The 24,607-nt window shown below is 37.5% G+C and overlaps 5 protein-coding genes and 1 long non-coding RNA gene across 9 annotated transcripts; 3 read left to right on the forward strand and 3 right to left on the reverse strand.

Annotated features, from left to right (window-relative positions):
* The first annotated feature begins 1,461 nt into the window (after window positions 1–1,461).
* Window positions 1,462–7,973, forward strand: LOC111420995 (uncharacterized). Of its 4 annotated transcripts, XR_011641104.1 has the most exons (7): window positions 1,463–1,862; window positions 1,923–2,045; window positions 2,101–2,229; window positions 2,288–2,440; window positions 2,928–6,840; window positions 6,894–7,051; window positions 7,109–7,973. It is a non-coding gene; the product is annotated as an uncharacterized lncRNA (long non-coding RNA). The 4 variants fall into 4 exon arrangements; XR_011641103.1 differs by having other exon boundaries at window positions 1,462–1,862; window positions 2,288–6,840; window positions 6,894–7,078; window positions 7,146–7,973; XR_011641102.1 differs by having other exon boundaries at window positions 1,462–1,862; window positions 2,288–6,840.
* Window positions 7,974–9,669: 1,696 nt separating this feature from the next.
* On the reverse strand, window positions 9,670–10,790 carry LOC139428886 (histone H1-like). Its single transcript, XM_071197931.1, has one exon. The coding sequence runs from the start codon at window positions 10,718–10,720 to the stop codon at window positions 9,938–9,940; it is 783 nt and encodes a 260-aa protein (XP_071054032.1). The 5' UTR covers window positions 10,721–10,790; the 3' UTR covers window positions 9,670–9,937.
* Window positions 10,791–15,066: 4,276 nt separating this feature from the next.
* On the reverse strand, window positions 15,067–15,619 carry LOC111429302 (histone H3). Its single transcript, XM_023065171.2, has one exon. The coding sequence runs from the start codon at window positions 15,539–15,541 to the stop codon at window positions 15,131–15,133; it is 411 nt and encodes a 136-aa protein (XP_022920939.1). The 5' UTR covers window positions 15,542–15,619; the 3' UTR covers window positions 15,067–15,130.
* A 174-nt stretch (window positions 15,620–15,793) lies between these two features.
* On the forward strand, window positions 15,794–16,231 carry LOC111429303 (histone H4). Its single transcript, XM_071197909.1, has one exon. It carries the CDS (start codon window positions 15,837–15,839, stop codon window positions 16,146–16,148), a length of 312 nt encoding a protein of 103 aa, XP_071054010.1. The 5' UTR covers window positions 15,794–15,836; the 3' UTR covers window positions 16,149–16,231.
* A 4,267-nt stretch (window positions 16,232–20,498) lies between these two features.
* LOC139430728 (histone H2A-like) lies at window positions 20,499–21,132 on the reverse strand. Its single transcript, XM_071197945.1, has one exon. The coding sequence runs from the start codon at window positions 21,047–21,049 to the stop codon at window positions 20,675–20,677; it is 375 nt and encodes a 124-aa protein (XP_071054046.1). The 5' UTR covers window positions 21,050–21,132; the 3' UTR covers window positions 20,499–20,674.
* A 180-nt stretch (window positions 21,133–21,312) lies between these two features.
* Window positions 21,313–21,810, forward strand: LOC139430729 (histone H2B). Its single transcript, XM_071197946.1, has one exon. The coding sequence runs from the start codon at window positions 21,384–21,386 to the stop codon at window positions 21,753–21,755; it is 372 nt and encodes a 123-aa protein (XP_071054047.1). The 5' UTR covers window positions 21,313–21,383; the 3' UTR covers window positions 21,756–21,810.
* Window positions 21,811–24,607: the final 2,797 nt, after the last annotated feature.

Here is a 24,607-nt window from a genome sequence, read left to right on the forward strand (position 1 = left end):
CTTTCAACGGGGAAGGCGGACGGCTTGGTGGAACGGGTGTCAATGTCCCGTTCTTATCGATAATGTGTGTGTCGACCACGCTTGCAAACAAGCGAAAGTCTACACACGATGCGGATAAAGTTTTCTTCTCCATTTTAAGAGGCATTTCTGCCACCTCAAAACGGTTTGGAAAACCCAACCCAACCCTAAAAAGGGCGCTCTTAGTTTCGAAAGAAACTTATCTGCTCCTTACGCCTTGACGAGGTCACCCAGGAAGAAAATGAACCTTCCCCCTTCCTTCGCTCACGCAGCGGGTCGGACGAATTCTTCAACTTCTCTCCAGGCGATGTTGCTCTCTTCAAGGCTCGAATCGGACTAGCTTCAGACATCGTTGAAATAAAATAATTTTATCTAAAATTTTAAATATTATTCGCCACGGCCCGTCCGAAGCGCAAGCCAGCAACATCTCTTCAACTCTGTTCCGATTGGCCGGAACCCCACCCCTCCCCGCATGGCTTACTTCTGTTTCTCTTTAATTTGTAATTCCATTAAATCATCCTTAACAAAATAGGGGGCCCTGATTTTGAAAAACTGATAACGGAATTCGACAACCGACATGATTTGACATATTTTGGTAAAAACGACGTTGAAATCCGCCAGGTCGTTTCCGAAATAACCGCATCCTACTAAACCGCGATTTTCCGCGAAACTATATGGAATATTGAAAAAATAAAATATGCCCCACATTAAGAACACATCGGTTTACCACCAGTTCAAATTTGAAATTTTTTCGTCAAATAGTTTTCGAGAAAATAAATCGCAAAGTTGACAAAGTTGCCGGCAAACTCAAAAATCGGGTACTTTTTTCATTTAACTCGCGATAAAAAAAAAACCGCGGATCCGAACATTTTCAAATTAACATATGTTACGTAGAAATGTTCAGTGATTACAACAAACTTTGTCGCAATTTTTTTCATCGATCGGTTGCGAAGATATCGATCTCTAAAGTGAGGGGCCTTGACTTTTTGCACGGATAGTAGATCCATACGTAAGCGGGCGACACCAATGTGGTGACGCCGGCCGTTGAGTGATATTTTTCGCGCGACACCACTGTGGTGTCGCCGGACGGCATAGTGTTAACAGGAACGGTTATGGTTGGAAATGGTTTTATATTTATAAAGCGTAAATAGTTTGCGTAAATGGTTTATTTTGCTTGAATAATTTTATTTCAATAATAATATTTATTAAAGTAAATAAAGAAAAAAATATAGTTGATATAGAGCACAAAAAAATATAAATGGATGTAAATTGAAATGAATCAAAACTAATGATAATAATATTGCATAAGTAAAGTAAAAAAGTAATGTTTTTCTTTTAAGAAAAAGAGATAATGGAAATACAAGGTTCTAAGAAGATAACAAAAAAAATAAAGTAAAATAATATCGGGTGGCGAACAAGTGACTCACACAACAGACAAGTTTGAAATCCTTCGGAGATTTCGTGTATTTTAAATTTAAACGAAAATGGGAAGCTCGCCATTTGAAGAATTTTCGTTAGATTTGATTTTTACTAGAATTATTGCTCCACAATTAATCGAGTATGACAGCAAATAGGTATGATTGAAGAATTCTGCTGAGGTTGGTAATTTTATTTATTTACGGTTGGTATCATTGCTTTGATTTGTGTTGTCGCAAATGGATGACAGTTTTCTTTGTACAGGCTGTTCTACATAATTCAATTTTTCAAACATTTTTTTTAATCCTTTATTTTTCATTTAGAACCTCAAAGAGTATTTATAACTCCAAACACCGGAGAGGGAGGAATTCATTTTCTTTAAACCGCGTTTATTATTGTTTAATAAAATGGATCCAAATTGTGTTGAGGTGAGTACGCTTCTTACTGCGTAATTAATTACGTTAGATTTTATTACGTTTATTTAAAAGGAATTGGCCACTTCCATAATTGAGACGAGTGAATATGGATTGGACGAGAAAGCAGCTACTGCTGAAATGATACAGTTCTTTGCTGATGTACATACATATAATGTATGATAAAGAAATGTTGAGGTAATAATTTGTTTCTTTTAAATTATAACTCCATCTAATTATTTATGTTTAAAAGGATTCTGGTTATTTATTGATTAAGATGGATCTAGAAGATGACCTCAACTTTTACATAAATCCGAACAAAAAGGAAGAAAAAAGGATTTAAAAATATCTTCAAGCGATCATTATCCAACGCAACTTGAGAGTAAGATTGCAATATTCCAAGTTTCTATCATAAAGGTTTAATTATACATATATTTTAGGAATGTTTTTGTTGTTTTAGTAGCTTGCATTATCAAGGGATGAAACCGTATTATAAGTTATATGCAACAAGTGTATGTATTTCTGGAGATAATGCAGTGAAGAAAGGATTTTTATCCAGTTTTGCTTATTGTCAAGTATTTAATTATCAAGTGGTATGTATTAAATATAATTTTTCTTTTAATTTTTAATTTTCAGTATGCAATTTCTATAATGTTCTTATCTAGAATTTTCGATCAAGTAATTTTTTTATATCAATCCATAATTTAAATCAAAAGAAAAATGAAAATCAAAATCAGGCTACTAAAAACTAAGACAAACAAAAACAATACATACTTAAACAAAAACAAGCAATGCATAGGAATTGCAAAGTTTATATAAAAATTCGAATTTGCTCCCTTTTTTCATTTCCAATTTGTTGCTACTGAAGCTAAGCAGTACACAGCACATAAAAATTGTTTTAAAGTTGGGAGAAGGTTCTCCCTATCAGGCCATTGCAAAGTAGTAACATTGGATATAACTTCCTCAGAAAGCAAGATGATTCTCTTCTATCGTCAATTTATATTTTGTTATATGCTAAATTTTTAAATGATGAATGCGTTTCTTCAAGTACACTTCCTAATTCCTTTCACATTTTTATAGCATCAGATAGGGAAGCATTTTTTTACAATTAGTCAAGTCCCATGGATTTTGGCTTTAATATTAGGTATTTTTTGGTGGGTATATTGTAGGATAAATTTCCTTTTTATTTTCTTCACTTACTTTTAACAGTTTTTCCCATTAACTTACATACAGTATGTCCCCGGATCGAGTTACAAAGAGGAAAAAAATGTTTGTTACTGATTTTTCAAACTTGTCTCAGCATAAATAATGCGTCGGATATGTTCAAACTACTAAATCGCATGAATCTTATACTCTAACTATAAAAGTTAACTAATTATTTCAATTTTTATGTAAAAATTGGACTTTTTTCTATTTATGATATGTAACCATAGAAACCATAAAAGTTACAACTTATGTTGGTGAGATTAAGTCTTTTCATGTGATGTTAACCATGAAAGAGAGAATTTATTTAGTACTGTGCTATGGTACTAGTGAATCATGTTTTCGTGTAGTTATACAAAAATTCCAGCAAAAATATCCGGACACAAAAATATCTCATGTTGGGGCTCGCAAACTTATCAAAAAATTTTTGGAAACGGGTTCTGTATTATCCATAAAGAGGCAGACAAAGAGACTAAATGAGGAAGACGCTGCTTTTCAGATAGCTTTTCAACAAATAACATTGTTTCTTCCCAGCATTGTAGTTATTGGAGCGATGTAAATCCAATTATCCTTAAATTTTATACGGTCACCAGCACATAGTCCTGATCTTACAATTATGGATTTTTATTTTTGGGGACGATTGAAACAAATTGTTTACAGTGAACCATTACAAGATGATGCAGAACTATTAAAACTAAGAATAATTAAAGCGATAGAAACTCTACCACTGGCGGAAATTCGTACTTCTTATAAAGAATTTAGAACTCGTCTTCAAATGTGTGCCAAATTGGGAGGGAATTTGTTTGAATGAGGATTTGTTCACTTACAAATAAATAATATTACTTACTATTTTATTCAATTAGCCATATTTTAATTTGATTTGTCCGTATATTTTTCACTAACATAAGTTGTAACTTTTATTTTATTTTATTGGTTTCTATTATTTTTACATAAAAATGGGAATAATTAGTTAACTTCTATAGTTAGAATATAAAGTTCGTGCGATTTAGTGGTTTGAACATATCCGACGCATTATGTATGCTGAGATAAGTTTGAAAAATCAGTAATAAATTTTTTTTTCCTCTTTGTAACTCGATCCGGGGACATACTGTATAATATGTATTTGCAGGCAATCCAGTATACTGTTAATTTTGATTAAAGAAAGGAAATTATAATTTTTTCTCGCCCTGGTTTAAAGTAACATTTAAGGTGATCCAGAATGCGTTTAAACACTTTCTGATAATTTTAGAATTTCATAGAAACGTCTAGGTAACTACGGAAAAGTTTTGTCTGGAGATTTTTTGACATCTGAGATCATTTCTGAGTATTAAGAAATTCTTAAAAATATCTGGATATTCGAGGAAAAGCATTGATAAGTTAGTTTTCGGAGACTTGTTGACATCTATTAGTGTCGTCTGGGAATCGCTAAAAGTACCTTCTCAGAAATCGTTTAGACACTTTTTGGCATATTTGGGTGCCTGAAAATCTACGTCAAATTCACGAAAAGTCCTTTTAATGTGACGTTTTAACGATGGGCAATGATGACGAACATTGCGTCAAATCTGGCGGTGCGGCGTCAGACTTTTGTTTTTGGGGCTTTTTGAAATCTTTTCCCGCAATAAACCTCGTCTTTCTCAAGGCCTACAACTTTTATCATTTTCATATAGAATTGCTGCGGATCAGTTATTAATTAAATTTCAATTTATTATTCATTCTTACATATTTCCAACAGTCTCAAAAAGTTGTACCTACTTAAAAATATTAAATTAAAGAACAAGGCTGCATGAACCACGTTGTACCACTTTTAGTTTTTTGTTTTAGTCCTTTTTGCATGAACTCTTTAAATCCCGCTCTTTACTCCCACCTCCCAACATCTCTTGACTAATAATCTTTCTTTAGTTTAATTCATTTTTTCTTTAGACCGATAAAATGTTTGTGCTCATTTTGATGATCTCTCTCCTACTTACATTTGAATCCAATATCTTTGATGTCATCAGGGTTAGCGAAACGTGGCTCAAGTCGACCTTACCTTCTACTTTATACCCTCTTCCTAATTACTATTTGTTAAGAAATGATCGTATATTCTCACGTGGTGGGGGAGTGGCTTTGTTTATTCGAAACACTTTGCATGCTACCATCGTAGAAACCTCCCATGGAACGTTGCCGAATGTGGAGTTTTTGCTTGTAGGGCTGAAAACTGATTATAATAAAGTATTACTCGGTGTTTTTACTGCCCTTCTTCTATGAATTCTTCTATTTTGATCAGTTGGGGGAGATTTTGGAAAGGCATTCACTTATCTATGGGACTATCCTGTTAATGGGGGATTTTAATACCTGTCTGTTGAGAAATGATACTCGCGGTGAGAAACTTCAGTTCGTTACTTCTTCCTTAAACTTATCTATCTTACCCTCTCTGCCTACTCATCATCTTCCTACCTCACATTCTCTTCTTGTTCTTATTATTACATCCTGTCCAGACGGCATACTTACACATGGTCAGCTACCTGCCTTCCAATTTTCCATCCATGATTGATGACTAATCTATTGTGCTCTATGGGTGCAGCATCTGAGTCGTTCTCGGCGTGTTGGGACTTACCGTGATCTAGGGCGAGTTGAAACTAATTTGCTCTTGTCAGATGCACTGATGATTGATTGGCTTCCACTGTATCGTTTAGCAGATATTGATGCTAAAGTGGACTACTTTAATTCTAAAATCATTAATCTCTATGATAAACATGCCCCACTTAGGCAACGCAGGATGAGACACCCGCCTGCACCTTGGCTGAGTGATGAGATAAGATCTCTTATGCGACTGCCTAACCGTGCAAAGTCGGTATTTAAACGTACACCCTCTAGTACTAATCGGGAAAATTATCGAATTTTACGCAACCGCTGCGCTGTAATCATAAATGCAAGTATGCTAAGAGATCTTATTTCTACCAGAGGCTGTCTGGAGTCGCGCCGAGAACATTTTGGAGGACTATGAGATCTCTCGGAGCGATTGACTCTTCGTCTGTCCAAATGTATCTTGATTGTGAGTCGATGGCAAACTTTTTTGCAGAGCCTCTCCTGAGCATCGATGACGTAACTACGGCGGCTACAATTAATGAAATTCTTACCTCTCTTAAATCTTGCTCCTTATCTCTTACGCTTGTGACCGCGACCGAAGTAGGTGATGCTTAGACTTATTCGAAGGCAGTGTATTGGGTCCGGTACTTTTTTCTTTGTTCGTTAATAGTGTTACTAATAATATCTCGTGTAATTATCATTGGTATGCTGACGACCTCCAGATATATACTACTACAACTGTTGCTGAATTTCCGGAAGCTATTGTGCGACTTAGTAACGATCTACAGTGTATGATAAATGTTAATAATATCTAATTATCACTACTTGCCATATTCAGTAAATATTATTCTTGATTGTTCTGTTGGGTCATTTGGCATTTGTGCGATAAAATGATCCGTTTGCTGATACTGCTCATACTGCTTATACTGTTTAAGTTTATCCATTGTTCGACTAACAATCGACCATGGGATTTTATGTATATATATTTGTTCTTATTTTTTTTTCTCATTGTTTTTTCTTGTTGTGTACCTTATGTAATTTTATATTCTTATTTGTGGCAATAAATGGTAAATAATAATAATAAAATAACATTAGGTATTAACGTTATCATTAACAAAGATGTTAAAAGATGAACGAAATACATATAATGAAGTTGATAGTTCCGAGATAATCTTAAGATAGGGGCAAGTGCACTGAGAGCTTTAAGTGCAGTTACGGAACGGTAATTTTAATTTTATTTCTTTACTAACAAATCAATTTTAATTGTTTTCGTAGATACCATTTCCTATTCTTTCGTTTAGAACTCGGATCCAAATTATTTCTCATAATGTACTAGGTATAACAAGAATTGGGTTCTTGCTAAAGAAGCGATGATTTTTTATGCTTTCCCAGAGAAAAATCAACGTTCATGTTAGGGAATATTAATTGATATGGTAAATTATCTCATTTATTTACCATTGGTAAATGTTTAAGTAATTAGTTAATTCAAGATTATTTCAAATGTTCTTTTGCCGATGCGATTATCAGTAAAATGACTGGAACATCATTAAAACCAAGAGTTGATTCCAAAGAAATCACTTATAACCCGGAAGCGGTCGTTGAAATCCTTGATGAAATGGCAGTAGCCTTCTTTACGGAGTTGTGGATATAATAAACATCATAATAAACAAGGAAAAAGGAAATGTATTGAACAAGGGTATTATATGGACTTAAAGAGGCACCAAAGTGTTGGGATGAACAATTTGATCAATGGATTCAAAAGATCAAAGTATGATTTGTGTCTATACCCAAAGAAAGACGTGTACACAAGAAACAATAGAAAGGTTAAAACACGAATTTAAGGCAAAACATGTAGGAGAATTAAATAAGTTTTTGGGAATGGAAATAATAAGGGAAGAAAATACTTTGAGAAGAATATATTGATAAAATTTTGAAGAGATTTAATACGACAGACCGCAATGTTAAGAAAACGCCAATGGAAGTAGTAGCAACCATTTCAACAACCGACACAAAAACTTTAAAAACTCCCAAAATGTCGTAATATTTACCAAAATTACCCTCATGATGTTTTCACTCCACTCGTCCTAAAATATATTAAAAAAAATCAAATGTTAAACCGATCATCTGCAACCTCTCGTAAGGAATAGGAAAAGTAAAAAGAGTAGGAATCTCGAATTCCGTTACTGAATTAAAATTATTTAGTAGATATTAAAGTGATTAAAAAAAAGTAATAGAATGTTCTTTTGTTTTTAATTTAGTTTATAGTAGATATTAGATTTTCGTTTATGTTCAATGTTACAAAATATGTATGTTTGAAAACAACAATATTTTATTTTAAAAGACGACAATATCAGAGTGAAAGGTTTTGAAATGAAATGTTTCTTTAATGTTGTTTTGTATTAAAATGTATCTTTTAGAGTAAAAGTTAGGTTAACTTTTATTAGAAGTAAGAACAAATAAAGCTAAGAGCAATGGGGAGGTTCCATCAAAACTCGTTACTAACCATAGTAGATAAGTAAATAGTATGAAAGGGAGCAAATCTCTAAATCATTAATTCACTTTACTCTAAAGGTGCATACACATCAAACGAACGAATGCCGAACACCGAAAGCGAATTCGACCAATGTGTAATAGTTAATAGTAATAGTTAATACACAGGCGAATCAAACGTTTGGTTCGCCTTCGCATGCGTTCGCTCCGAGAGCGGTACGGTCATTGAGGTCTTATATATAATTTATATATAATAATAATTTATATAATTATATATAAAACCTCAATGGGTACGGTACATCAAAGAAAATCGGTTTTTGGTGTGGCCGGATTTGTTATTCGTGTGCTTAGTGTGTACAAACTTCCAAATGTTGAACAAACGAACAACAAACGTTCGTTGTTCGGAGTTCGCTATTCGTTCGCTTGATATGTATGCACCTTAAACATGCGAGCTGCATTTCGCCCGCGGCATGGCGTAGGCAGTGCAACGCAGTGTCGGTTGCTTGGCGTAGAGCGTAGAGGGAACGCCGCGCCGTATCTATAGTAATAATAGTAAAAATGGATGATAAAAGTGATCTAATGGTGTAATTTGTTCAATTAATTGAAAATTACCTATGTTTATGCAATCATACTTTACTAGAATACTCTATCGATCGTAGCGAAAAAGCTTAGTCTGCAATAGGCCCAAAAATGAAATATATTACTTCAATTCGATAAAAATTCCGGGGATATTCTTCCAAAAAAAAGGCTTGGACATCATCTGTGTTATATTTTTGAACGCGCATTTTTTGAGATAAAATTGATATGTACAGGTGTCCCAAAATTGAGATACCATGCCTAAGTTGACATTTTTAAATAGGAACCCCATCATTTTTTGTTGCATTTATGGCTTCTACGTAAAATTCTGAGTAATTTTCATGTTACACGATGATGTGTGTAATGTGCCATCTTTTTGCTCATGAAATTGTGTAAAACGCATGCAAATTATCGATATAATAGTTTCATATTTTCGGACTCGTATAGGCGTTAAAAAAATCTTAAATTTTTGAGTCATCATTCTAAATGTATATTCTGTAGGTTTTCTGTGTTAACTATGTCTGTAATTGACAATTCGCCTTTTATTATTAATATTTATTTCGAAGTATGGTCTCACAATGTTTTGTCGTTTGGAAGTTCTGTTGGAGGTGGCAATGTATTATCGCTTACCAACCAGCAATCAAATGTGGAAACCAGAAAGAAGCCTCCATCACTATTTCGTCCAGCATATCCGCATTCTATTGTTGTGAACAGACCATAAACATCACAACAGCCAAACAAAATAACTGAATGATAGTTTTTATAATTAAAAAATATAATTAACGTTGGTAAAATAAATTTATAAAATTTTATATAAATTCGTTTGCAGAACTTTAGGCGTATAAGAAGCATCATGCACCGACGCGATGTTTCCATGTGCAGAAAGCCTAAGTAAATTTAATATTTTTTTAATCTATACGTATAACCCAATATAGACTTCAATTAACTGATTAGTAATTGAATTATGTAGTTACTTTGAACAATAAATAGTTTCTATTATATTTTCTAAATTTATTTTCGTTATGGCCCCTATTCTGGGTTATTCCAGAAATAAAATTATTTGAAATTTTCAATTACCACCGCACAAGTGGTAACTACTGCGAATAGAACTAATTGTAAGATGCATACTGTCGGAGTACATTATGTATAGATTAAAATTATGTTCGAATTCTTTTTCGTTATACCATTATTGGCCCTGAAAAGGGCCCTTGTGTGGCGGCTTGCGAGAAAGCCCTTAATTGTAACTGCAGAGCTCATTTTCTCTTTGGTAAGCTTCTCTTTTTCGTGGACGACGATTTCAATTGTGCAGCACCACCAGCGACTTTCTTGGCGGTTTTAGGTTTCGGCGCTTTCGGCTTTTTCGTCGGTCCCTTGGTAACTTTTTTAGCTTTTGATTGTGCTTTTCTAACCGTGGTGGTTTTTTTGACTGCGGCAGTAGTAGAGTTGGTTACTTTCTTTTCTCCGACCGTTGGCGACTTTTTGGCTTTTACCGCAGCCTTCTTTTTGCTTTCAACAACAGGGGAACCGGATACCAGCGTTGTTTTTGCCTTCGCAGCTGAGGAGGATTTCTTCGTAGAGATAGCTCGAGCTTTGACCGTTTTAGATACGGCGGCGGCAGGTTTCTTTTTAAGGGAGGAAGTCTTTGCTCTGCCTGACTTTTTTGCAGAGGCCGATGCCACTTTAAACGATCCTGACGCACCTTTACCTTTAGTTTGGACAATAGCGCCTGCAGCGATGGCGGTCTTCAGGAATTTCTTAATAAACGGAGCCATCTTCTCAGCGTCAACTTTGTAATTAGAAACCATGTACTTTTTAATAGCTTGAAGCGACGAACCGTTGCGTTCCTGAAGGGTCTTAATCGCATTATTCACCATTTCGGATGTAGGTGGATGGGTGGCTTTTGATCGCTGGCTTTTCTTTTTCTTCGTCGACGAATCGGAGGAGGAACCACCGCCGGCAGCTTCGTTTTTTACGGGTGTAGTGTTTTCCGTTTCGGAAGATACGCGGATCTGTTCCGTTTGTTGTACATCCGTCATTGTAGCGACAGTTTGTAGCAAAAATATTTCTTACAAAAGCTCACATGCACGAACGTCAACTTCGTACAAATTATTCACAGTTTCCTCAGAAAATTGAACCCAACGTTGAATGTACATACCGAAGCCGAAAACCATCAAAAGTCGATTTTCCCCCGTTCGCACCGCTGGCATCACAACGGCTGTCTCGTGTTTGCAACTTTCTAGAAAAAGAGCCCGCTTGTGTTGGCGTCGCGACGTAAATATTCCCGTTAGGTATTTCAGTATAGTGGAAGAAGTTAATTCAACGTCTACGTAAAAATTTTACTTGTGGTGGTACGATTTCGTAGTGTAGCGACGGTTGAAAGTATAAGATGTCATTGACGTGACCGTCGTCGTAAACTTTAGCGTCGCCGAATTTCGCGCTTATGTAAGAACGAACTGAATTTTCAAGGAGAATAGCTTTCTTAAACGTTTTAAAACCACCGGGCGTGTAAATTTTATCAATATGTCTAAGCTTTTATCCTTAAAACGAAGACGATGCGATCGGCAATTCCACATGGGTCACGAGTTTTCTCGTTGTTTCGAACATTATTGCCGACGTCGAGAACGCGAGAAAAGTGGTATGTTGCGTCCCTAATTTAGGGATTACGTGTTCGCCTAAACTTGGTATCATGCAAATACCTTCACGTGAGTGAAAAGTGAAATATTCGAGTGTTATTTCCACACCGCCAATATCGGTCCTTACGCATTTATTCAAGTCATTCGTTCATTGCAATTAGTTCTTAGGTTAATATGGTCAATATGATACTAATTATGAATATCAAATCTAATTTCTATTATTCTATACATAATAGTAGTAGATCACTATGATTCATATGCATATATTTTTCCTTTTACACGCTTTATCATATCTAAGTGTTGAAAACATATTTAGTAGTCCTGGTTAATGTTATTAAGTGTTGTGTTTTATATTGATTATGTTTCAGTTTATTGACGAAACTTGTTTTGACCGTTATTAAATAATATCATTTTAATTCAATGGATTATTTGGAGTTTCTCATTAGACAAGAATGTCAGAAAAGATGACGCAAATACTGCGACATGAGATTTGTCTCGCAAAAATGTGTTGAATACGTTTTAAAATCAATTAGGTAACAATATCGATTAAACATGAAGGCGACTTATCTTCATCGTTCTTCTTCATTGCGACTGGCTACTAGAATATCGTCTAGATAGAAAACTACGTTGAAATGAACGACCGTTATTACAGTCGTTACAATGTAGAAGCTTTCGGAAATAACTAGGAAATAACTTTCCACCCAACTACCGAATCCACTATCAAGGCTACATAATCGAACACAGCTCCTGCCGCCAACCAGTTCCAATCATTCATATGGAATTATGGCTGTCATCCATAATCCTATTCAACTCTCCTTTACATTCCGTCTCTCTCTTCTCCTCCCATTCGGACACTCTTGCTGCAGGGTGTTCTCACTCACCAGCTATCCATCCGTCTGTCCTTCATAAACCTATAGACCGCACTACCCTCCTATAACACCTCCCTTGACCCTTACCACCTTACCCGCTCTCCTCAATCCTGCATCATCTCGAAACTCTCATCCCATTTCCACTATCCCACCCATTTTCTTCGCCCTCTTAAATACGTTCACAACGCCATTCAACTCTACACTTCTTCTCTTACTCATTATCAACCACTCTACCGTTGTCATATTGCCGTTACACACCATTAAAGGGCAAAACCACGGAGTCGTTAACGAAAAAGGCGAAGATTCAGAAATCGAAACCACCAACTCATCCATCGACATCAGAAATGGTTAACGGCGATATTAAGAATCTTGGTGAGTGCGGCGGCTCATCATTGCAAGCAATCAAAAAGTACATAAAAGATTCTTGAAAGCCGCCACCGTTTCGGGTGCTCTTATCCAGACCAAGGGCAAGGGAGCGTGGGCGAAATCCTCCACTACAGACAACAAAGAAAAGAGGACAACAACCAAGGCGAAAAGGTCCCCGATTGACGAAAGAAACGAGATTGGTACGTCACCCAAAGCAACATCAAAAGCGAAAAAGACCCCCAAAGGTCCGACGAAAAAGCCAAAAAAAAATCCTAGGGCATTTAAACTTTTCAATGTGTGCAAAGGCAGTTTACCAGTGATGTGGCGCTCTAACGCTAAAACATGAGTAACTCGCGACGTGTTGTTGTTCTCGATAATGCACCGGCACATTCACCAGATTTAGGAGCAGAATTTGGGTGGATTGCGGTGACATAAGACTGTCACCTAAGATCACCTCCCTTATACAACCCACGGATCAATTGATGATAGCCAATTTCAAGAAAGTATATGAAACACATTTATCGAAACAATTTCAAAATTCGAACGAATTCGACCGCATCGTCAGTATTCGGTCGATATTCTAATGAATACATTATATTTTTATACACAGGTGTCCCGTGACTCGACCGACAAACATATACCATATATTCCGGAGGTTATTACGATCAAAAAATTATATATCAACTATAGGTGAATCCCTCTTTATTTCGAAGATATCGACGGTATTAAAAAAATTGACTGTTAGTCTTGACGATTTACCGTTTGACAAATTAATGATTTTTGTGCTGTCTTATTAATTTAAGCCATTATGTCGCATTTTGCTAATGCAGAATATACTGATACAGTTTTCGTATATGGTTTTTGCAATGGAAATGGACATGCTGCAGCTGCGGAGCACCTCAGGTGATACCCCGATCGCATTGTGCCTCACCACACAACATTTTCAAACGTTTTTCCTTGCTTGAGAGAGACGGGATTATTCCCACGTCGTTGTATAGAAAGAGATGGAGATTGGCACGCTGAAGCAGTTTTAAATGCAGTTGAACGAAGTCCTACCAGTATTCCTAGAATATCTCATACAACGGGAATTCCTCAAACCAGCGTATGAAGAATTCTGCACTGTGATCGACTTTATCTCAATCGAGTACGGTATTGCCAGTGGTTACAAAATAATTTAGAGGTTATTTCACACGTACTTTTTACGGATGAGGCCCAGTTACAAGGAATGGTATTAACAACACATGTAATCTTCTTAATCAATCGTTGCGGCTTGTTAAATAATCATGTTATTGGGCCGCAGTTTTTTTGAAGGACGTCTTAGTGCAGACCCTTACCTTCACTTTTTGGAAGAAGAATTTCCGAATCACATGGAAGATATTCCTCTAGAAGCTCGTCGTGGCATGTGGTTCCAGGAAAATGGGGCACCACTACATTTTGGGAGATAAGCCGCACCAGTGACGGTATTTCGTAATGAAAATTTTCCGGAAAGGTAGATAGGACGAGGTGGTCCTGTACATTGGCCAACTCGGTCACCTGACTTGTCCCCTCTAAATTTTTCTCTGTAGGGTTGCCTCAAATCTCGTGTGTATAGTTGTAATCGTAAACCAGATACACGCGAAGATTTGATTGTCAGAATAGTTGAAGCTACTAATTCGCTAAAGAATGAAATGGTCATAATTAACTGGCAACATTCTATGACACGAAGGATAGCTGCGAAGGATGTTTAGAAAATGGCGGTTCTCATTTTGAACAGCTACTGTAATTTTGTGTTAATTAGCTACCCATTCATAAATAAATAAATGAATAAATTTTCTTTTATCATTTTTATTTTTATTTCGATATCTCCGAAACAAAGAGAAATTCACCTACATATATGTGATATGCCATTTTTTGATCGTAATGACCCACGGAGTGTATGGTATAAGTTTGTCGGTCGAGTCACGGAACACTCTGTGATATGTGTATATTATTTTGATTATAATATTAAAGGACTTCTGGAAAAGCTACTATAATCAAGCTGTTCTTCTGAAGAATAAGGCTTGGGCCGAGTTCACGAGAAGAACTGTAAACTCTGCGTAGAGGAAACTACTGCCGTCAGCTATTTCCGATGTATTTCATTTTCCATTAATTCTTATGGGATAATTCGGTTCGGAGTTCGTCTGTTTCCAACTGTACCACCGTAATCGTATTGCAAATCAGATACATATCTAACATTACAACCTTCGTTGTGATCATTAATATTTGAATGCATATGGAAGCAAATTAAGTTTAAATTATTTAATTAAATTTATTTCATATAAATTAAAAAAGAAATTAATTTTTCTTGGTTAAATCACATCTGAAGTTCACATTGAATTCTTATTTAAAGGCCACCATAAAAATATTACACGCTATTACGTTTAGAAACTAGAAAATGTACATTATCCGAAGTCCATACTAAAACAGCATTTTTGCTTTCATAAAATTCACAGACTTAAGAGAGCAAAACGAAAATTCTTTTTCATAAAACAAGTGATTGGTTCTGAAAAGAACCGGTCGTGTTGGGAAGGTTTGGTTGATTGATTGTAGATGATGCAAATTAGGCTCTTTCGCCGCGAATGCGCCTAGCAAGCTGAATGTCTTTCGGCATGATGGTTACTCGTTTTGCATGAATTGCACACAAGTTCGTATCTTCGAAGAGTCCGACCAAGTAAGCTTCGCTCGCCTCTTGCAAAGCCATAACGGCGCTGCTTTGAAATCGCAAGTCGGTTTTGAAATCTTGGGCAATTTCTCTAACCAAACGTTGGAAGGGCAACTTTCTAATCAGAAGTTCGGTACTTTTCTGGTAACGACGAATTTCTCGAAGAGCTACGGTTCCAGGTCTGTAACGATGCGGTTTCTTGACACCACCAGTAGCGGGGGCGCTTTTCCTTGCCGCTTTAGTTGCGAGTTGTTTACGTGGCGCTTTACCTCCGGTAGATTTCCGAGCAGTTTGTTTCGTACGAGCCATTTTACTTTATTATTAACGGGATACGTACGACGATAAAGAAAGAGGTCAGAGAGATACGTACAATGTAAATCGAACGGTATAGTTTGTCAAAGTAAACTGAGAGTTCGCTCGGTTGAAGGCTGCTTTATAACGTGTTCGTGACTGTATCGGATTGGTCGAGTCGTAGAATCGGTAGGCGTGTCCATTGCGCTTCTATATAAGGGCGCGAAAAGTCCCGGAAACGGTAGTCCCTAGTCGATGCTTGTAAGTTTGTCGTTGTACTTACATAAAAGGAAAATCGAATTATCCAAGAAAAATGACTGGTCGTGGAAAGGGAGGAAAAGGTCTTGGGAAAGGAGGCGCCAAACGTCATCGCAAAGTACTCCGTGACAACATCCAGGGCATCACCAAACCAGCCATCAGACGTCTTGCCCGTCGTGGCGGTGTGAAGCGTATCTCAGGATTAATTTACGAAGAAACTCGAGGAGTTTTAAAGGTTTTCCTTGAGAACGTTATTCGCGATGCTGTCACGTATACTGAACACGCAAAAAGGAAAACCGTCACTGCTATGGACGTCGTTTACGCCCTTAAGCGGCAAGGTCGTACTCTCTACGGCTTTGGGGGTTAAGAAATTTAAATTATGTACCTTTTAATTTTGACGACGATTGTTCTATATACAACATGACCACCCGGTTCTTTTCAGAACCACTATATTTATGAAAGATAAAGAATATTTTCACATACAATCCGGACAATTACGTACATACATATGTATGTGTGTATGTACATGTGTTAGGTTCGTTTCAACCACACTTCAAACTACCAATTGACGGCCGCAATCCTGCGCAGTTGAAATGTGCTGCCACGGTCCGACTGAACCGTGGACTGGTCCGCGACGTTTTCTCAAGCGTTCCAACCACAGAATATTATGTTATTCTGATTTATGTTCCAACGACCGTCAGACAAGTTCATGTATAGTCGTCCACACCAAGATCCGGAATTACGATACGGCTGTAAAAGACCCTTAACAATAGAAGGGGCAATAGTTTTATGATGGTGCACATAAACAAGTCATAAATAAAGAGGTATCTTTTGAATTCACACAAATCGGGCATGGCATAAGCATAATTTAGAAGAATCAGATAGTGATTCTGACTAAGTTCGGCCTTTAGGCTTACGTTTTCGATGTTATTAATATTATTATTATATAGTTTACTGACCAATACAGTTAAGTGTAATGAACTGAAAGAAATTCATTGGTACGTCCCTGACTTTCTAAACTATGCAGGGTTCTCGGTCTCGTCTTAGGTAGAAATGGTTAAGTACCCTTAACCGCAGAGAAGCGGGGGTCTACAATTTATGGGGTTGTAATTCCGGATCTTTTCCAATTGTACAGCCTGTCTGTTAGTATCTGTTATGTTTACTATGAAAGCGTATATTTGGATTATTTTCTATTCTTTTACATGTTTCGGGTATTTTGTTTAACAAATTTTATTTCATATTAAGCATGTTTTATGATAACTTTTATAGACAAATTAATCAATAAATATGTAAACACATGCATATCTTTATTTCATTTTTCTACTATTACCGCTATTACGTTTTTTTAGTTCATTATTGTTAAAAAAATAAGTAAATGAATTTCGTTTAAAATGGTAGGTCGTGTACGCGTACAGGAACGGGGCAAATTTGTACGGTTGTTCGGTTGGAACGAACTTATTTTAACTATTATAACTTATGAAAAAACACAATGTTGTTTGTTATATTCTAAACTCGAAGAATCTATGAGTAGGGTGTTCGTTCGTTCTTATACGTAACACGTTAACAATATATGACAGAATTAACAATTTGTTTTTGTTACAACGTATATTTTCGGGTGAAATACGCACAACGACTAGAATGTCATTATTTACCATCTACCTGAAAATGTCGGGTTGAATGGTCCGACGAAAAAAAAAACTTTAACATTCAGATCGACAGGAACAAGCAGGTAGATGGTAAATAAAGGCGCTTTAGTCATTGTACTTCGAAAACCCGAAAATATGCGTCATAGTATATATCAACAAGTTTAATTTTTACTTATTGGTGTTGTGTGCGTGGATGTGGAAAAAATAATCGGGAAGTTAGCCCCCCATTTTTTGAATTGTAAATTTTTTATTGTTGTTCTAGATTGTTCTAGAGTTGTTCTACATTGTTCCAAAGCGGCAAATTGAAAAAATATAAACTCCACGAGAAAACCGAAAAACAGGGTTCTTGACTAGCCCCCCATTTTTGGAAAAATGAAATTTTCTTTGTTGTTCTGGGTTGTTCTAGTTGTTCTAGTTATTGTTCTAGAAAATCAAAATTGTGGGATACAGCATTACGAAGTTATAACTAAAAATAGGTTTGGCCGCCGAAATGTCTAGTTGATTGCTGTGACCATAGTTTTTCTATTATCAATTCCATATTACAAATATATACTTATTATAGCTAACGCAATCTGGAACAGCTATTATTTTCACTAGAACAACTTTCTAAAGGGTACTTTACTGTTTGAAAATTAAAGTTTTTGGAAGTTTCAGTCAGTAATTATTGTGTCAGCGGTTTTATATTACACAATAAGATTTAAAAAACATAGAACAATCTAAAATAACTCAATCTTTGCCGATTCAAATTGTTCTAGATGTGTTTCTCTTTAAAATTATAATAATAAAACATAAGTTGCGATGTAAAGTGTATTTTATTTTGCAAAACTAAGTAATAAATTAATAAATAAACTAAACTAACAAAAATAGGTTGGGCTGCCAAAATGTCTAGTTGATTGCTGTGACCATAGTTTTTCTATTTTTAGTTCCATATCACAAATATATACTTATTACACCTAAGCAATCTGGAACAGCTAATGTTTTCACTAGAACAACTCTATAAAGAACACTTTACTCTTTGAAAATTAAAATTTTTGGAAGTTTCAGTTAGTAATTCTTTCATAAGTTCATAAGTAAGTTTCATTAATATCTATTTCAATAAAAAATAAAAAATATATTGTTCAAAATACTTGCGGATTCGACAGCATATTTCATAGTTTAGCATTTGCCCGTACACACAATTCATTTAGAAATCATGTTGAGAATGTTTGCACAGATTGCTTTAGTTTCCTAAAATTATTTTTAAAAACCGGTTCTAATAAAGCAACATATAACAAAAGAACTGAACTATTAACAGGAATAAATTATTTTGGAAGCCAGAAAATTGCCGGCGTAATAATAATGAATGCTATTTCAAATATTGCGTTTCTTTGCACACAACTGTTTAAAGAACAATTTAGTTATTGTAGGACTAAAAACTGCAATAATAGTTTAAACGTTGCTTTCCATAAAAACATAATTTTACCAATCGATATTGACATCGTAACAATATTTTGCTATGCACAGCTAAAACAAGTAATAGAAAACTACATGCAAACTCTAAGTAACAATTGCAAAAAAATGTGGTCTGTTTATAGAAACAACGAATGGAGAGAACAATAAAACAAAATTGAGTGATTACGCACGCAATTTGTTACTCCACAACAAATTCTATACCCCTGCAGGTATCATCAGTTACGAAGGTTCTCAATCTTTGAATGATGTAGGACAGTACCCAGCATTTGTGCCCAACAATGCCAATTGGATATTATTTAATGACTTACGAAAAAAATCCATACAAGCTGAAGAAGCTACTGAAATAAATGCACATAAATGTTTATAAACTTGTGATTTTTAGAAAATTAGGATGGTCAGATTATTCCATATTTTTTTAGTTTTTTAAAACTATTATTATATTAACGGTTGGGTTCACTGATTCAACAAAACCTGTCCGATATCACAACAACTCAAATTTAAGGTTTTTCCAGTGAAAATAACAGCTGTTCTGAATTGTTTTAATTGTTGTAAGTACTAATTTTTAACATGAAACTTTAAAAGAACTAAAGCCGCAGTGATTAAATAAACATTTTAAGTACATAGAACAACAAGAACAATTTAGAGCAACAAAAAATATGTGATTTTGCAAAATTAATGTCTATGTTAAACGTAAAACACATCTAGAACAATTTGAATCGGCAAAGATTGAGTTATTTTAGATTGTTCTATGTTTTTTAATTCTTATTGTGTAATATAAAACCGCTGACACAATAATTACTGACTGAAACTTCCAAAAACTTTAATTTTCAAAGAGTAAAGTGCCCTTTAGAAAGTTGTTCTAGTGAAAATAATAGCTGTTCCAGATTGCGTTAGCTATAATAAGTAAATATTTGTAATATGGAATTGATAATAGAAAAACTATCGTCACAGCAATCAACTAGACATTTCGGCGGCCAAACCAATTTTTAGTTATAACTTCGTAATGCTGTATCCCATAATTTTGATTTTCTAGAACAATAACTAGAACAACCCAGAACAACAAAGAAAATTTGATTTTTCTAAAAATGGGGGGCTAGTCAAAAAACCTGTTTTTTCGGTTTTCTCGCGAAATTTTTATTTTTTCGATTTGCCGCTTTGGAACAATGTAGAACAACTCTAGAACAATCTAGAACAACAATAAAAAATTTAAAAATCAAAAAATGGGGGGCTAACTTCCCGCACTCTGAAAATGTCGGGTTGGATGGTCCGTCGAAAAAAAAACTAACATTCAGATCGACAGGAACAAGCAGGTAGATGGCAAATAAAGGCGCTTTAGTCATTGTACTTCGAAAACCCGAAAATATGCGTCATAGTATATATCAACAAGTTTCATTTTTACTTATTGGTGTTGTGTGCGTGGATGTGGAAAAAATAATTAATACGACCAGTGTTAACACATCTTGCGCGACTAAACTCGTTTTGCACGGTATTGATGCCCGCTACACGGTAACACTTTGGCGGCAAAGTGCCCGCGCAATATGTGTTAACCGTGGTACTGTGAAAATACGTCGTCAGCGTTGTTGATGACGTTACATCGAAACTTTAAAAATCGAAAGTTATTTTTCGGTAAGTTTATCACTTAAGAGTTATTTAGAATTAACAATACTGTTACATTCAAAAACTTGATACAATTACACCACCGCAGCAGACATCGATAGTTCATTATTCGACTATATTTTTTGTGGCCCTGAGAAGGGCCGTTTTGTTAATATGGTGTGGCCAAGTTGTAATTAAATTAAGGTTTTTTCTCGGTCTTCTTAGGTAACAAAACAGCTTGAATGTTCGGAAGTACACCTCCTTGAGCAATCGTCACTCCCGATAGTAATTTATTCAATTCTTCGTCGTTACGTATGGCCAGTTGTAAATGTCTAGGGATGATACGGGTCTTTTTGTTGTCTCTCGCAGCGTTACCGGCCAACTCGAGAACTTCGGCTGCCAAATACTCCATTACGGCCGCTAAATATACAGGAGCTCCAGCTCCTACGCGTTCCGCGTAATTGCCCTTCCTCAACAATCGATGAATACGACCAACAGGAAATTGTAATCCTGCACGACTGGATCTGGACTTTGCTTTCCCTTTAACTTTTCCACCTTTTCCTCGACCCGACATGGCTTACAATTAGTTGACTTGGTAGCGTGCCGAAATCTTCAACAAAATGTTTCAATGTAAACGATATCGTTGTCGACAACGTTTCAATACAGAGCTGAGCGGAATACAGGTTTTTCAAATATATATACCCAACTGCGCCGACGATTCGACCAATAGCGGCCGTCAGCCAAGCGGTAGCAACGGGAGGCGTCACCTACTGATACGACGCTACCACTTTATAAACGGCAAAAACAGGCCATTTTTATAACACTGCATACTTACTGTAGTGTACTGTCGTTACTGTCAATAGTCTTATCGCCGATAAATTTTATTAACTAATCAACGAACAACAACAATGCCACCGAAAACTAGTGGGAAAGCAGCCAAAAAGGCGGGTAAAGCGCAGAAAAATATATCGAAAACCGATAAGAAGAAGAAACGCAAGAGAAAGGAAAGCTACGCTATTTACATTTACAAGGTATTGAAACAAGTTCATCCCGATACCGGTATTTCGAGCAAAGCTATGAGTATAATGAACAGTTTTGTGAACGATATCTTCGAGAGGATAGCCGCTGAAGCATCCCGTTTGGCTCATTACAACAAAAGATCAACGATCACCAGTCGAGAAATCCAGACTGCCGTCAGACTTCTGTTACCTGGAGAATTGGCAAAGCACGCTGTAAGCGAAGGCACCAAGGCTGTTACTAAGTACACAAGTTCCAAATAAATGGCGATATAAACATCCCTCGCCCTACCAAACAACGACCGGTTCTTTTCAGAACCAAAAATTAGTATCTGAATAAAGAATATTATCGCAATTTACAATATTTTTAAGGGTAGGCACACACGGTCGATTTTTAATCTGCCGATAGTTTAGTCGATGGACATAAATGTATTAATTTTAATATAGGTGCACACACAACACAACTGCAGATCAACTCGATTTTTTAATCAAAAGGAGTCGATGTGCACTTATGATTAAAAAGTTGTGCAACTATCGTACAACTCATCGAGATATACTATGTTTACTGGAGTGCGTGCTTTGAGCTAGAAAACGAGCCGGCCTCCCACCCCATAACGGCAAAAAACTTCAACGTAACATATTTTTCATCATTATTGAATAACATTATTTGAATCGGTGAACTTGACGGGCCTCTTGAGGTTCCTGGAATCTTCCTTAACCCTCTTCATCGGATCTAAAACAGACGGAAAATATATTAGTTAATATTCGCTAAATTAGCGATATCGGAAGTGGATTTGGAAAGGACAGTCGGGTTCCCGGATCGTCAGACGAGAAGCAGCCTTGGCCGTTTATGGCGAAGGTGTTCAACGTCGTAATCCGTTAATCCCGCTAGGAGGGGATTTGGGTGGTCTTCGAGCCGCGTAAACTCGGTACTGGCTTTGTTCCGAATGAATTCCTCGATGGTCACCATCTGGGAATCATTGTGCAGTGTCGCATTACTGACAAACCAAGGAGCATCGAATGCCATCCTTAGGACCTTGTTCTGAACCACTTGGAGTTTTTGCACGTGCGAGTGCGCGGCGTAACCCCAGACTGAAGAAGCGTATGTCATCGCAGGTCTGATAACCGCTTTGTAGAGTCGAATCTTCCGGAGAGGATCCAACTTACTTCGGCGATTTATCAGAGCGTACAGATTGACCAGAGCTACCTTCGCCCGGTTCGCCATGGCCTCGATGTGACTTTTCCAAGTTAGTTTAGAGTCCAGAATGACACCCAAATACCTGGTTTCGGAATGCCAGGGAAGCTCGTTCCCTCGCAGTACCAACGCATCGGGGGGTCTCTGTCTACGCCGAGTAAAGAGTACTGCGGTACTTTTATCAGCGTTGATTTTGACCCGCCACTTTGCGAAGTAGTCTTGCAGCTGATCCGATGCTGTCTGCAGTCTACGAGCGGCGATCTCGGGGGACCAAGATCTGCTGTAGATGCATACATCGTCGGCGTACATCGCTAACTGAGTGCCCTCGCACCGGGGTAGGTCGCTAACAAAGATACAAAAGAGTATCGGTGAAAGCAACGACCCCTGAGGGACGCCAGCAGTTAGGATTCGCTCTGTCGAACGCGTACCGTTCAATTTGATGCGCGCCTTCCTACCGCCAAGATAGGACGCGATCAATTGAACCAACGCCAGGGGCACGCCCGCTTCTAGCATTTTGAACAAAAGTCCTTCATGCCATACTTTGTCGAATGCCTTGGCAACATCGAAAAGCGCCGCACAAGTGCTTTGCTTTCGATTGAAGCCTTCGGTTATGTATTCGACAAGTCGCAGTACCTGGTGTACGGTCGAATGTTTGGGTCGGAAACCAAACTGTTCGTCCTGAATGAGCTTAAGATCTTGAACTGATCTTTGTAGTCTCGTCTGGACGATCCTCTCGCATACCTTGCCGAGACAAGAAAGCAAACTGATGGGCCTGTAGCTTTGCGGGAACGTTAGGTTCGCCCCGGGTTTCGGTAACACGACGACGTCCGCGCATTTCCACTTGGTAGGGAAATGCCGCAGCCGGAACGCCGCATTGATGATTCCCGTCAGCGAAACGACCGCTTTTAAAGGCATGGCCTTTAAAGCAGCGTTTCCTATCCCGTCCGGTCCCGATGCCTTCTTCGACTTACATCTCGCGATTGCCTCTTTCACCTCGGTCGGAGAAGCGTGCTCGATATGCCGACGATCTTCTACGGCCAGCCGCCTACTCACTACGCGTTCGACTCGATCGATGAAATCTTCATCTTCGTCATCGTCGCATAGCGGGCTGCACTGGTTTTCGAAGTTATCGGCATGAGCCTCTGCTTTCTCTTCGAGAGTGAAAGCCATTCCGGTTTCACCGTGAATGGGCGGCATGCGCGTCGTGTTCCCCTTCAGCACCTTGACCATCTTCCAACAGGAGTGATCGTCTTCGGTGTTCAGGGCGTCGAGTTTGGCGTCGAAAGACGCGTATCGGAACTCCGCGAGCTCCCTTCTCACATCACCGTGCAGACGGTTATAGCGACGCTTGAGATCGGGATCCCAATTGCGCTGATAAGTCCGCCTGACGCGATCACGCTGCCGCATAAGTTCCCTGATGTGCGCCGGAAGCACCCATCGATGGTCCTTTACGGGAATCGTGTTGGTCGCGTATCGAAGAGAATTCTCGATTGCGACCGTGAGTCGTTCAACAGCCTCATCCAGTTCCTGAGCGTTGTGGATCGGTCGTATTTGTCCCATATTGTGGTGCAAGTGGTCGCTAAAAGCCGGCCACGATACAGTGGAACGTTCAACCAGGACGCGAACGTCCGGGACGTCTCCTAGCTGCAGCAGCACAGGGAGATGATCGGAACTAAGTTCGTTGAGCGTGGTAACTCTATGAACTAGTCGGACATCTTTGATTACAACCACGTCCAAAACGTCAGATCGTTGCCCTTGGTTCGACGGGTAATACGTGTGGTCGGCGGGGGCATCGGTGACAATGCCCGTCTCGTCGGTAAAACTCCGCAGTATTTTACCGTTCGCGTTTGCGATCCGACTGTTCCACGATGGGTGCTTAGCGTTTAGGTCGCCGGCGATAACCACGCCTTTGTCCGTATCC

This window comes from Onthophagus taurus, chromosome 7 (assembly GCF_036711975.1).
Source record: "Onthophagus taurus isolate NC chromosome 7, IU_Otau_3.0, whole genome shotgun sequence".
Lineage (NCBI taxonomy): Eukaryota > Metazoa > Arthropoda > Insecta > Coleoptera > Scarabaeidae > Onthophagus > Onthophagus taurus.

Bases quoted from the DNA above. Each gene is read 5' to 3' on its own strand.
- LOC139428886 (XM_071197931.1), bottom strand. From the start codon at position 10,720: ATGACGGATGTACAACAAACGGAACAGATCCGCGTATCTTCCGAAACG.
- LOC139430729 (XM_071197946.1), top strand. From the start codon at position 21,384: ATGCCACCGAAAACTAGTGGGAAAGCAGCCAAAAAGGCGGGTAAAGCG.
- LOC111429303 (XM_071197909.1), top strand. From the start codon at position 15,837: ATGACTGGTCGTGGAAAGGGAGGAAAAGGTCTTGGGAAAGGAGGCGCC.
- LOC139430728 (XM_071197945.1), bottom strand. From the start codon at position 21,049: ATGTCGGGTCGAGGAAAAGGTGGAAAAGTTAAAGGGAAAGCAAAGTCC.
- LOC111429302 (XM_023065171.2), bottom strand. From the start codon at position 15,541: ATGGCTCGTACGAAACAAACTGCTCGGAAATCTACCGGAGGTAAAGCG.